Source organism: Carassius gibelio, chromosome A11 (genome assembly GCF_023724105.1).
Source record: "Carassius gibelio isolate Cgi1373 ecotype wild population from Czech Republic chromosome A11, carGib1.2-hapl.c, whole genome shotgun sequence".
Classification (NCBI taxonomy): Eukaryota; Metazoa; Chordata; class Actinopteri; order Cypriniformes; family Cyprinidae; genus Carassius; species Carassius gibelio.
Window position 1 is genome coordinate 9812266 of NC_068381.1, and position 14965 is coordinate 9827230.

The window sequence follows — 14965 nt, forward strand, 5'->3', positions numbered from 1 at the left end:
TGAAGGTGTTTGGTTTTCTCTCGTCTTCATTTGATGGGAGGACTATCTGTTTGCTGTGCCTGCTTTTGCTTTTGCTAGATATTATGCGAGTGGGAGCTGTTCGTGCCTGGAGGGATTATCTTCCTCTGTATTTTCAGCTAATAAAAACGGCTTTACATGCTCTCACAACAGTGTGCACACAAAACAAGTTATAATTTAATGGTTGCAGGTAAACATATTTTTCATTTTGATTACACTACAACAATGCAATGTATTGCTTTCATACCAGTAGACTTTATGAAAAAGTAAATGTAAATTTGAAGCGTGATATTTTTCTTGTTATAATTTCCGGTGTGGGCCTATATACAGTACTTTAACAGGCTGAACAAGGGCATCAATCAGAGAGACAAAGAAAAACATCTTTGTATTTATATTTGCACATTTTTACACAAGAAAGCACAAAAACATGGATTTTCTTTCTTGCATATTCAAACAAATTAATTAGATGACATGCTGTTTAATTAGTCATGTAAACTGCATTTATAAAAATGAAGATGTTTCAAAGGAATTATATTTTTTTGGCAGTTGACTAAAGCATTGAATAGATATTAGGCTACAATGTGGCTTTAGCATTCAATATATTATTTTCAAATTAATGAACTTATTACAGTGTGCAGCAATCTATTTAGCAGTTCTAAATATAACATCTAACTGAAAAAATATATATATGTTAGACTTTCTTCTGTGGAAAATACACACACACACACACGCATACATATATACATACACACACAATATACATATATACATATATTTACACATTTACACACACACTGAGCAAAATTATAAACAACACTTGTTTTTGCCCCCATTTTCATGAACTGAACTCAAGGATCTATGTACAGTACATAAAAGGCTTATTTCTCTCAAATATTGTTCACAAATCTGTCTAAATCTGTGCTAGTGAGCACTTCTCCTTTACCGAGATAATCCATCCACCTCACAGGTGCTGCATATCAAGAAGCTGATTAGACAGCATGATTATTGCACACAATAAGTCAACTCTAAAATGTGCAGTTTTATCACACAGTACAATGCCACAGATGTCGCAAGTTTTGAGTAAGCATGCAGTTGGCACAAACATCACCTCATGTCGCAGCATGATAATGCACGGCCCCATGTTGTAAGGATCTGTACACAATTCCTGGAAGCTGAAAACATCCCAGTTCTGGCATGGCCAGCATAGTCACCGGACATGTCACCCATTGAGCATGTTCGGGATGCTCTGGATTGGTGTATACGACAGCGTGTTCCAGTTCCTGCCAATATCCAGCAACTTTGCACAGCCATTGAAGAAGAGTGGACCAACAGTCCACAGGCCACAATCAACAGCTTGATCAACTTTATGCAAAGGAGATGTGTTTCATTGCGTGAAGCAAATGGTGGCCACGCCAGATACTGACTGGTTTTATTGTGGCCAGCCTAAGACACACCTGTGCAGTAATCACGCTGTCAAGGAGTAGTGCTCACTAACACAGATTTAGACAGATTTTTGAACAATTTAAGAGAAATAGGCCCTTTATAAAAAGTCTTAGATCTTTGAGTTCAGCTCATGAAAAATGGGGGAAAAAACAAAAGTGTTGCGTTCATAATTTTGTTTAGTATATTTACATTTAAAGGAATAGTTCACAAAAAAAGTGGATTACTTGTAGATTGATTGATGTGATGTTTTATCAGCTAAGAACAGTTAATGAAAATATTTATATATATTTTTTAAATTAATTTGTCTAAATTTACACACAAAATTGAGAGCCGTTGTTCATAAACACAGAGGATATTAAACACTATTAGAATGCACACCAGCCCTGTTCACTCCATTTATGATTCCTGACATACCTTCAATTCAATGAGTGGCTGGTTTTGAGTTCTGTCTTGTCTTGTAAGGACATTCCTCCACAGACTGGAAGAGCTGCAGAAAGACAAGATGACTCAGACAATCCCATGGTGAATATCCGATTCTTACCAATGCAGATCTTGCCGTGATCAACATGTATTTGGCATGCTTCTATCTCCTGCCATTTTTGAGGCAAAGGATATACATGAGTGTTCATATTCAGTGTTCATTCCATAATGAACTGCACATTATCAGTAACCAAATAAACGTGTGCTGCAGAGTTATGAATTATGGTATGCTAGTGACAATGCAGCTGTCACATTAACACCAAAACTGAAATGCAAGTCGGTACAGCAATTAGGCCTTGTGACCACTGAAAAACAACAATGAAAAACTGTGATATCCTGAAATCTGGGGCTTGTTGTTATTAAGCGGTCAGAACATTTTAGTAAAACAAGACATTGAAGGGATTACAAAGTAATCACCTTCATATTTTCTGTTGCAAAATATTTTTAAAAACAAAGCCCCTAAAGGGACTTGGGGGAACATTACTTTTGCAAGACTTTTACAATTTTACAAAAGATTTCTATATCAAATAAATAGTGTTCTTTTGAACTTTCTATTCATCAAGGCATCCACAAAAATATTAAGCAGTACGTTTTGAAAGATCATGTGTCACTGAAGACTAGAGTGCTGCTGATAATTCAGCTTCGCTATCACAGGAATAAACTACATTTTAAATAAATTTAAATAGAAAACATTTCTATTTATTTTAAATGGTAAACAATATTACTGTTTTTACTGTACTTTTGATCAAATAAATGCAGCCTATGGGAGCATAAGGGACTTCTTCCAAAAACTGCAAAATTTCAATGGTAGTGTAAACTGCATTCTACCGTGTATACTGCAAAAAAAACATAATATATGAGAAAGAACTATGCAAACATATTTTACAAATTGAAACGTTTGCATTTTTAAGGCAATAAGAGATTCAGACCAATATTACTCTACTATACAGGGATATAGTACTGTGTGGAGAGTGCTTGCTTACATTTTCAATACACCTACCGCACAGAGCTTGCGATGTGGCTTTTTTGTTGTCTAGATGCTATTTGGTGGCAGCTAACTGATGGAAATCTAATGAATTGGGTAACTGACCTCAGCTTCTTTCATCCAGCCCCAATCAACCCCATCTCACAACTTAATATCTTTCATCTGGCCACACACATATTCTCCCATTGTCTCACCTTTTCATTAACTTTTCATTAAAATTCTTTGCTGTGCAGAACAGTTGCACTGAAAATGACTAAAACATTGATGAAAGATAGACAGGGTCAATATAATAAAAAAAAAGAAAAAAAGAACAAGAGGTAAAACAAACTCTTGATTTTCACAGAGATTTCATGCTGTATACCTTCAAGGCATGAGATCTCTGCTCTCTGTGGGAAAACAGGGGCTTTGTGTTTGTGTGCCTTGGCTGCTCAGATGTGTGATTGATTATTATTTGGGTTTTATCCAGAGGTACTGTAAGGGCCGTTCACGGGCTCTGATGGGTCTTTAATGATGAAAGCTGTGTCTGAAGGTCTGAGTCTGTTAGCCTACAGCGCCGTAGTCTCTGTTGCTTTTTCCATCGCAGTCATACCTTCGTTTTGAAAGTATCGTATTTTCAGCTACATAAAGGGACAATGGAAGCCTTCTCCACCCATTGGGGGAGACTGCAACAAAAACAATGTATATTATGTCAGACTGAATTATGCCAAACTGTCTGAATGTCTTTGCTACGAATGGTACCCTTCGTCAATTTATATGGTGGAGCATGTTTGTCTGGCAAAAAAGAAAGGCAGTTCTCTCAAATTGAGCCAATCATCACAATAGGAGATCCCAGAACATTTGGATATTTCTCAGTGGAATGCTGCTGAGAGATCACGCTCTAATATCCCACAGCCAACGCCTTTTCTGCAGCTGCAGAGCAGAACATAATCATTTGAGCTCCAGACGCACAACAACGAGCTGAAATACACAGTTATAAGTTGTGAGGCAATGCTACCATAGAACTCCTTTGGGATGCAGTGAATGGACCCCATGTGGGAAAGAAGAAACATTAAGAGAGGAAACAGTAGGTTATTGTGAATGTAAAAGGCTGTTTCCTAGTGTGAGTTGAGATAATAGCTAGGATGCTGCACTATGATTAGACAGCTGAACAACCCTTTTCTGATGCAAGCAAAAATTGGCTGCAAAGTTAAATAGCAATTGCAACAACTGCTGTCATAACATGGACTGCAGTCCAGGAAAAAGAGAGCCTAGTTGTTGTTTTCCTCAAGCGAGTTCCTCATACAAACATAACTCTCTAAAAACCTAGGGAGCTGTCTCATAGTCTTCATACTGTACACAGCATAACTGAAATGGAACCTCATGAGAATAGTAAAGAAATTAATGATCCTGGTTAGTAAAGATTCCATTCATGATCATGTACCTTTAAGAAATAAATATTTGAAATATTATATATATATATATATATATATATATATATATATATATATATATATATATATATATATATATATTATAAAATACAATTTGTATATACACACAACCAGTACTTTTAAGTCTCCGTTATTGTAAACTGTTTGAATTAGACCACAATGTTTTTAATGTTTGATTCACTAAAAAGAATAGACTCCTAAAAGCAATTCATTCAGAAAACAGACTACTCTGATTTTGCCTTTTATTTTTGATCCAGTAAAAAGAGCTGACTCATTAGAACCATTCACTGTGTAATTGGACTACACTTGTTTTGCTTGTAACTTTTGATTCACTTAAAAATTAGAGTCATTCATTTTGCAATTGGTCTACTTGTTGCACCTGTTTCTTTAAGATTCACTAAAAAAAGGCAGCTCATAACAGTCTTTTTTTTTTCCTTTTTTGTTTTGTTTGGGAATTGGACTACACTGGCTGACCTTAATGTTTCTGATTTGCTTGTTTCACAAAAAGAACTGACTCAAAAGAGTCAGTCACTCAAGAATTGGCCCATAATAATCACACTGTCAGTTTAGTATTGGATTAGCTGTGTTACAGTGCCATTGATATTATGAGTATTTTACACTATCCTGTGTGCATCGGCAGAAGAATTTTTATTTTTTTATTTATTAATTTTTTTTGGTCAACAAGTAAAATTGTATTTGAGTCATTTTGCACAGGAAAGCATGAGACTTACAGGTACAGAGACTTACAGATACATACATACAATTGTACATATGTATATATGTATATATATATATATATATATATATATATACTCTTATTGACCAAAAAGGTGTAGGCTGAAGCTAAAGCTTATTATGCCTAACCTTAACTCCACACAAGCTACACTAATTGACATTAATTTTAAATAACAATATAGGATATTCTAAATGTGTATTTAGAAAAAAAATGAATTATTATTATTATTATTATTATCATCACTATTACTACTAACATTATCATCACTATTCAGTCTATCTTTTCTTTACCAATCCTTTATAAAGTATTTTTAACTGTGTTAATGAACTAGCCTTTTTTAACTCATCAGGGAAGCTATTCCAAAGCTGAAAACTTTAATTTGATGGGCAGTTTCTTTTTAAATTAGTTCTACAATTTGGTATATTACACATACATGTCCCTCTAAGGTCGTAATTACTGTCTCTCAAGCTGAACAAAGCTTGTAAGGACTGAGGGAGGGTGTGTTGTCTTGCCCTATACGCAAATTTAGCAGTACACAAATCTACCAAGTCATAGAATTGTAATGTTTTCAACTGGGTAAACAAAGGATTCGTAGGAGAATTATGACCTGTATGAATGGACTTGCAAGAACGATTAACTGTAATATAGCGTTTGGTTTCAGTATTTTAAAAACGTTTCTCGGTTTTCAACTATACTGAGAGACTGATTGCTCCACATATGCAGAAATTCTACCACATCTGTACTACATCATCTTATAAACACACTTATGCCCATGACACAAGTGATTTCTGGTCCCAAAAGGTCTCTCAGCTCTGTCCTCCACCAAGTGCATTACTGGCCTGAAGAGATGAACTGATCTTGAATCTGCTCACAGAAGCATGTGCTGCATGGGACTGCAGTCCACATACACACTCGCCTTCTGCAGCCACCTGCTGGTCCACTGTTCCTACTGCAGTCCTGATGAATAATGCATGTCCAGCTGGATACAACTATCTACAATAACAAAACAGGCAAAACAAGAAAACTGATACTGTACACTGTCATTCACAATTAAAATTAAAACTACAGCTGCATCATCCTATTTTGAGCAAAGATGGGTGACTTCAGCAGTAGAGCAACTGTTGTTCAACTGTGTTGAATGCTAATAGTATTATAGAACCCCAATGACAGGTCATGTTTTACATAACAAACTGAATGAATATATCACACTTTCACAAAGGGTAAATCATTTGTGCTGCCTCTCATGACAAAAAAGTTTTCGCTTTGAAGTATCAGGAGTCCTTGGCATTTTCCTGTAGCTGCTTATGCCTCATAAATGCAAAAAACAGTTACAATCCTGAGCAGGCTGGGGACTTAAAGTAAAAAAAAAAGAAAAAAAAAAGAGAGTATGTGTCACATGATGATTTAATCCTGCTTTTCTCCTTCCTAAGTTCTCCTCCCCACACTTTTTGGATACATGTAGAGTTCAAGAGATAGAAAGAGACAGAATGAAGGCAGGAGCAGAGTAAGATCTCACCATCATTGTCTCGCTAATGGAAATGGTCACTGCTGGAAAGCGCTGTGATGGTGTTGAGAAACATTGACCAAGAACTATTCTGGAAAACCACCTTAGACCTTTTTTTTTTCTCCACAAAGAAACATTAAATTGAATTTCCATAGAAGAGTTGGTTTGATGAATGTTTTGGAATGTATGGGGGCCAAACATTTAAAATGGCAAATGAATATATCTATTAGCACCATCATGATCAATAATTTTTTACATTTTTTTTTTACACATACAGTAGGCGTCTAAGGCTATTGTACTTTTAAGACACCAACATGTATATGTATCCCTTTTTTGACTGGCTTACTTCTGCATCCCAGCATAATTCACACGGTCTCTTTAAAAGCACTTCAGAATCACATTTCTCTTGCACTTTATAATGGGCATTTTATTAAAGAAGAGTGCATAGATTGACGATGCTTGCATCAGAAAATGCTATTATTGCACATCTAGCGTGCTTGAAATCTCCAGCATTTAATGTACTTCACTCGCCTTTCAATGAGACATTGTGAGGAGAGGGGGAGACTGTTAACTAAAAGGCATTTGATTACAGTCTAAAATGAACAGCTGTTGAGTGCTCTTCCAGCTGAGAGAGCGACAGGAACACTATGACTGAACTTAGCACATCTTTCTTAGACTTTGTGCAGTACAATTTGTGAGTTGGGACTTTGCTGGAACATATTCAACAGTAAAAGAGGTCACAAAAATACAGTAGTTCTACTGGATCTAGTAATGTTTAAATTGACCAATAGATGTTTTCCTTTTTAGAATGTAATTTTAAAAGGCACTAATTGTATTTACACAGTACAGGATTTAAGTAGGATTTCAAGAGGGATACGGTGCATTCAAGTCATCCTGCAAAGTTTGTATATACAAGTTGGGACATGCAAATTTTGAAATATTTGACAGATCAAATACGATTTACCGTTTTATTCAAACCCCATGCAATTATATTGAGGCAAAATACTTAAATATGGTTCTTTTTTAATAGTAGCTCTGCTGTATTTGAACTCATTTAGGTTGTAGCGAAGTAGGCTAGCTGAGAAGCATCTTCCTCAGAACAGCTGGAAAACAAACTACAGGGTACAAATGCAAGCAGGATATTTCAACTGGCCCTGATACAACCTTTATATCAAAAACAGACCTGAAGTCAGAATTACAACAGCATGACAACACCTTCAAAACAAATCACCACCTGAAAGGTTACGTCCATTAGTCATTTAAAGGCAATCAGGATCAGATCTTTCTCTGCTTCCATTTCCATTTCAAACAAGTCAGAATGATGTACTATCAAAGAACCAGCGTTATGTCAGCAGAATTATCAGAAAACTATAATGCTTTTGCGGGTGTGGTGATGCCAAAACAAGAAAAACAAACTGACATGTGGGAGAAAACAAGGTACCGTCACGTTGGCCAACAGGAAAGTCCCCCTGACAGGATTTTAATAATAGCTCTCACAGATTGAATCTCTGCTCTCCAGGCCTCATCCAGGTGCCACTTATCAAGGGTGATGGACTGTCTTTTGAGAGCTGATGTGTGAGAGCTGGCATCAAGCCCAGTTAGAAGGCCCAGCTGTTCCAATCACTTTGACATCAATCTGCAACGGCCAACCCAGGATCACACCCTATAAACACAGATGTCAGTTCACAGGAGAGAAGGCTAAACACAAACTAAACAGACTTCTGCCACTGCAATATATTTAATAATAACAAACAAGACAATAAATAGAAACAAAAATAAATACAAATGAAAAATGAAAAACAGGTTATAGATAAAAAAAAAGTAAAATGAAAGATTAAATGGCCAATTATTAAATTAAAAAAATTGCCCAATAAATGCATATTTGAAACTTAAAATTTAAAATGTATCTGAAAATAAAATGATAGGTTGACAGAAAATGAGATAATATTTGTTGAATATTAAATATTTGTTAAATATATTTGTTAAATATTGCTAAACTAACTTCAGCACCAACAACAACAAATAAAACATCTATATTTGAGTCAGTTTAAAAAGTGCTTTAAATACAGTTCACCACATTTCAAAATGCTTTTTTTTTTTTTTTTTTTTTGAAATTAATACTTTAACTCAGCAAACATGTATGAAATTGCCTGAAAGTGATAATTTTTATAAGGTTACATTTTTTTTAAATTTCAAATAAATGCTGTTCTTTTGAAACTCCATTCATCAAAGAATCCTGAAAAATGCTTCCTGGTTTCCCCAAAAATATCAAGCAGCGCAATTGTTTTTAACATAATAATAAACATTACTTGAGCATCAAATCAGAATATTTGAATGATTTCTGAAGGATCATGTGACACTGAAGACTGGAATAATGTCTGCTAAAATTCAGCTTTGCATCACAGGAATACATTATATTTTAAAATATATTAAAATACATGGCTAATTGATTTCTTTATTTTGAAGTGGCACTCTTTGTCCTCCACACTAAATTTAGCAAAAAAGCTCAAGAAATGTCTTTCAAAATGACTGACAGCACTTTAATGAATGAGTGCATTTTAGAATGCAATTGAAAATATATTCTGTCTCAAAAATATTTCCCTACGAATGTGTTTACCTCAAACACGAGATTGAATGCACACAATAACTTATGCACCTGCTCCTCTCAGACAAATCTGCAGAATAGCCTTGAATAGTAACAGGGCACCCGCTGCCTTAGCCGAACTGGAAAAGTGTGATCTAATAACACAGTCTAATCTAATTTCCATCTATATTGAATTGCCTTTACGATATGCACAGCTCAATGGGTGTTAGCCATTATACCAGTGGACGAGCTGATCCAGCATGGAGAGAGTAACATGGGAAGAAGAGTGGCCTTCCTTAACGGTGTCATCTCATTTTGTTTGGGAAATGGATGGGGGTCAGGTGTTAAACTGGCCACGAGCAGAGATCTCCCACCTCAGTTAGTCTGGAGAGTGGGGTCGGCACTTTTGGCAGAGTTAACATATCACTACAGTTTTTACCCTGCATCTCCTCCTGATGTTGTGGACCAGATTAGTAAGATTCTGAACCACAGAACAGTGCATTTCTAATATTAAAAGAATAGATCTCCCAAAAAAAAAATCTTATTTTTTCATCTACTCACCCTCTATTCATTTCAACCCACTCATATTCTTTACTCTGTGCAAAACAAAAGATGTTGTTATTGGAAGACTGAGTTTTCCATTCAAAGAAAGTGGATTGTGATTTACACTGCCAAGCTCTAAAATGACAAAAAGCACTATAAAAGAATCATAAAAATACTCTAATATATTTCAAGCCTTCTGAATCCATATGTTAGATGTTAAGAACAGCCCAACATTTAGGTTGCTAAGGTTCAATGATAATCTTTCCCTCTGTGGTAGCTATCAAATTTCATTTGCAGTTGCGTTTTTTGAACCTTCCCACTTTGGAAACACTTTGGTCACGCAACAGAGCGTCAGCCAATGACATCAAACCTGGTGCAACGTGTCTAAAGACGAAAAACATTTAACACACAGGCTATTCTACAGCTTCAAAAGACTTGTAACTCTAACTGCTTTTAGGATTTCTTTTTTTTTTTTTTTTTTTTTTATTGGTGTATCGCGGTAAAAAAAGTGCTTTCATTGTATGAAAAAGAACAGTTTGGATGTTCCACTAAATATCTCCTTTTATGATTTATAGAATATGTAAAGGTAAATCAGGTAAAATGTTCATTGTCGGGTGAACAGTTCTTTCGTTCACCAAAACATGTAATATAATATTTTCCTCAACTCATGCTTACTGTAATTTCAGTAAAACTTCCTCTTGAGAGTACATTTACAAGGTTAAACTGCTTCACAGGTGCTAAACAACCCCCTGAGACTTCAAAAGAGATTGTAGGTTATTTCCACTCCCGAATTCAATTTAGAAACTGTATATAATAAAGTCCAAGCAATAAGTGACTGAACGGCAGAACTGTAAAGTTTGTTCATAAATAAAACACATTAAAATAAATCAATAAATGCAGGCAGACATACAGTATACACCTGCAAAGTCCCACTAGGTACTCAATATGAAATATTCAGTATCCAACAACATCGCATTTTCGTTCAATGCCACTCAAAAGTAATCTCAAGAATTCCTAACTTCCCCTTAGCCATGCCTAAATGAGTCAAGAACACTCTAGTATCTCTTCTTCAAAGAATGCCCAAGAAAGTCCTTAATCTGAAGAGTAAGGGACAAGGGAGCCATACTCATTACCTCAGACTGTGTAAACAGGGCATAGCAGCCGTTAATGAGAGCCTGTAAAACCCTGGCGATTGGGCTTTTTGAATAGAAGTCATCTGAATTGCTTTTGTAGTTCTTGGATGGACAGCTCGCATGATGCCAGTGGGCTCTTGACGTTTGATAGCTGAGTCATAGACACCTCCTGAAATAACTCATGACAGCATTGGAGGGTGGAGTATGGGAGGGACATACACATGAATGGCATAACGGAAAGTCCACAGCAGTGGGTGTAGTGTTTGGTTTTTAAACTGGAAAAAAGATGGAATAGTAAAATTACATAGAATAATTTGGTTACAAATCATTCACCTTCGGTTCTTTTGAAATCATATCCACGTCATGGGCATCCAGCTCAACTGGCACAAAGCCAAGGTCATGGGTTTGATTCCCTGGGAACACACATACTGAAACGTCAGTATAAATAGATGATATTTGCTTTTGCACTGCAAAACAAACACGCTAACAAAAGAGACTGAAAGCAGAGATGATGAATATTACAGCGCATTTGTCCTGCCGCTCAGCATTTGCTTTCAACATTAATCTTCTCCGGTTGTGGCGAGGCTTTCGAACAATAAACCAGCAGGTGTTTGAAGATGTCATGCTGATGGAAAAAAAGAGTCATATGAATCATATGAAGTGATATCAGATATAGTATACAATAAACATGAAGTCTTCTGTAATTGCATTGTTAGACTTGATTTATTTTCCCTGTTCTTACATGGAAATGGTATTAAATAAAAAGTACAAAAGAACATGTCAAACACAACATGAAGACATTTGGGACATTTGTTAGATGTTAACAAAACACCATTACTATAGATTGATGATTAAATGTACTGTAATTTACCCAAGTAATGAAGTATCTCTAAACATAAAACACTGGTTTAAATGGACAAGATATGATTCGATTTACATTTTACATTTATGCATTTAGCAGACGCTTTTATCCAAAGCTTATAGTGCATTCAAGCTATACATTTTTTTTACCAGAATGTAAGAGTAAATAAGAGTACTACTTAAATTTTAAGTAGTTTTATATATATATATATATATATATATATATATATATATATATATATATATATATATATATATATATATATAAAAACATCTCAAGGCAAAGTAATAAAATTAATATAGGTTTCTTAAAGTGGCACAGATCACAATAAGTGCATAAGATGTTTAGTGTTCTGAGAGAAAGGAAAAAAAGAGAAAAAAAATGCTATTATGAAATGAGCACATGAAATACTCATCCGTAAGTCATTTGTTTAAACAGGACCAAGGTGGTCCTTTTCATGTACAGATCCATTAAACTGCTAGCTAGACCTCAAGGGTTCACATCTTTCAAGTGACCTCCATTTTCATCTTTTTGACAGCTTTCATTAAAGAGTAAAAGAAAGGAAAGGAATGAAAAGAGCCCTACTACACTCATTAGTGTCCATTACCAAGATACCTCCAGCACCCAAGAGCAATAGCAGACTCATAACCTTAACCCAGAACCAAAAACAACATTAATAATGCTCAAATTTGGCCATTCCCAAAAGAGTAAACACCTCACTAAATTAGTCCTCTGCTCTCTTAACTTTTATTACCCAAGTCTCAAACCAGGATACATGGAATGGGAGCTATCACAGTAAACAAGTCACAAAATAAATAACAAGCATATTCATTTTAGTAGGTTTTTAAAAAATAACGTAAAAAATGTTGTTTCTGTGCCACAGGATATTTTGCCTGCACCCAAAATCGCATATTTCACTAATGTATTGTAGCCAAAAACAGTAAGTGAACAAAGTAGTTCATAAAACAAAGCTCAAAAAACAGTAGGCAAAAATTGCATGGTTGACGTCCGCATTACATTCACAATATACGCAATTATACTATCTATTTTTTTATTGAATGCCAAGTATTCACTTATTCAAAAGAGTCATCTATAATATGTGATTTCGGATACAGCCCTTATCTGCCATTAGTCAGAAAGAAATATAGATCCACCCCAAAATCACACCGATGGGTAATGCAGCTTTGCTAGGTAAGGGTGGTTGGGATGATCAAAGAAACCTTTAACATTAAACCTCAAACCTGAGAAGAAGTGCCTACCACAAAGCTCATTAGTCACTCCTTAAGAAGACAACCTTCTAAATACCAACCTTAAGCCTTAAAAAAATAGAATAAAAGAGATAGTTCATTAACAAAATGAAAAGTCTATCATACTTTTCTCACCAACATTTTTTTCAGATCTGTTTTTTTTACGTTGACTTGCAAAACTTCTGCGTTCGACTAAGAAACTTTGTATCCTTTGTAAACTTTGTTTACTTGCAAAACATTTGCATTCTCTTGCAAAAGTATTGCATTCCCCCAAGAAATTTTACTTTCACTTGCATAAGCATTGAAATATAGTTTTTCACCATATTATTTCCCCATATTATCACCTTGTGAGCAATCACAATATTCAAAGCATTGAAATGTTTCCTCCCATCTCATTTTTTTTTCCATCATGCCCTCCATACTTGTCCTTTAAAGTCAGATTTGGAAAAACATGTGGGTGAATAGATTGTTTTGGGCAGAACCTTATCTTTAAATAAACTCAAAGCTTATAATGCCAACAAAGTGACAAATTCATAGGTGTGGAGTAATGAACTCTAGTAAAAATAGTTGACTAGACTACACTTGATATCTAAAAATAAAAATAAAAAAATAAAAATAAAAATAGAAATACTACAATTTAAAATCTGAACATAAAAAGAATACAGTGTCATCATCTCCTGTTTATTCTCTAGATGACAGGAAACATTTTGTTAAATTGAGGCAGACGAGATCACAGCTTTAGAACTGTCACTGGTAACCAACTGCAGTGTCTCTCTTACTCTCCAATGAAGAGTTTCATTTCCTAATAGAGAGAGCACGGCCTCAGCCTGAAGATGTTTCAAAAGCCTGCCAGGCGTAATATGATAGAAAGCACTTAGCCTGACAGTGGTCCACCTGCTGATGCACACAAATGAGAATTCAAGCCTGTTGCTAAAACCAACTGGTCACAAAAACACGTCCTAAGAGCAACTTCCATTCAATGCCACAGAATAATTTAAGGCGTGATAGCAGAGCAGGTCGACGCAAAGAGGAATCTGTAATGTATCCAAAATTGATTCATAATGGTATAATTTAATTTTGAGTAAATCTAATATAGTGTTACAGAGAGCTGCCACAAATCGCTCAATAAAATAAACTCCTGGCATACGGTATATTTGTCTTGTGTTTGTATCTCAAACTGGGGATTTCTAGAGAAATGTATGGATGTACAATATGCCAATCACAATAAATTTTACAAATTGAAAATAAATCAATTCCCTTTCAATGACTACTTGTGGGCACCAATCAAAATGGTTTTAAAGGAATAGTTCACCCAAATGAAAAAATTCTGTCATTCCAAACTTGTATAATTGTCTTTCTTCAGTGGAACACAAAATGGGAATTGTTCTTTTCCATATAATAAAACTGAATGGATTTGGAATGAGTGTGAGCAAATGATGACAAAATTTATTTCTGGGTAAGCTATTCCATTGAAAATTTATTGTGCCCACAAGCATTGCATAAAAGACCCCCAGGGAAATGATGGAAAAAAGAAAATATTACCCAAACTCAAAAAAATGCAACATACGAGTTAAATAGTTCAAATCAATGAACTAAGAAAACTATCCTGAGTCAATCTCAGTCTAAACTACCAAACCATTAGATCCCTGACCAGAGCATTATATATTAATCCTAAATGTTTGTATTAGGTAAAAGAACAGAGTCTTTGACAAGGTCCAAGATCAGGAGAGTTTAAATGGCACTGACTGTGGGCCCTGATGACACAGATTTGCTCATCATGAGCGGGACATTTGAGGGGCTTCTACCTTCTACAGCCTCTTCACCAATCAAACCCTGTCTGTGCAGATTCAAGATGGAATCGGCAATAATACGAGCGGTTTTCTTCTGGTAGCCCCCTGACGTCACCATAAGGATGGGGATTCCTCTTCGACGGGCTGCCCTGAAGATGATCTCATCTCTCTTTACGATACCCTGAAAGAGGGGTGAGAATATCCCAGCAC

General features: G+C 35.4%; 2 protein-coding genes across 6 annotated transcripts in view; both read right to left on the reverse strand.

Moving 5' to 3' along the window:
- The window catches only part of LOC128022258 (fibulin-2-like), a 72185-nt gene extending 60758 nt beyond the window's left edge, over positions 1-11427 (reverse strand). Inside the window, exons 1-2 of one of the 3 annotated variants that reach the window (XM_052609616.1) lie at positions 11379-11427; positions 11190-11269 (exon numbers count right to left, since the gene is read on the reverse strand). The gene's annotated coding sequence lies outside the window, so the exon portion shown is untranslated. Of the gene's footprint in view, positions 1-1875; positions 4215-8037; positions 8168-11189; positions 11270-11378 lie in introns of those variants that run through there. The other 2 variants (XM_052609615.1, XM_052609618.1) reach the window with 2 other exon arrangements.
- A 133-nt stretch (positions 11428-11560) lies between these two features.
- Positions 11561-14965, reverse strand: part of LOC128022265 (histone deacetylase 11) — a 28023-nt gene continuing 24618 nt past the window's right edge. For all 3 annotated transcript variants that reach the window (XM_052609638.1, XM_052609636.1, XM_052609637.1), the window contains one exon: positions 11561-14936. In XM_052609638.1, coding sequence (XP_052465598.1) covers positions 14697-14936 — 240 coding nt within the window. In that variant the 3' untranslated portion in view covers positions 11561-14696. The remainder of the gene's footprint in view (positions 14937-14965) is intronic.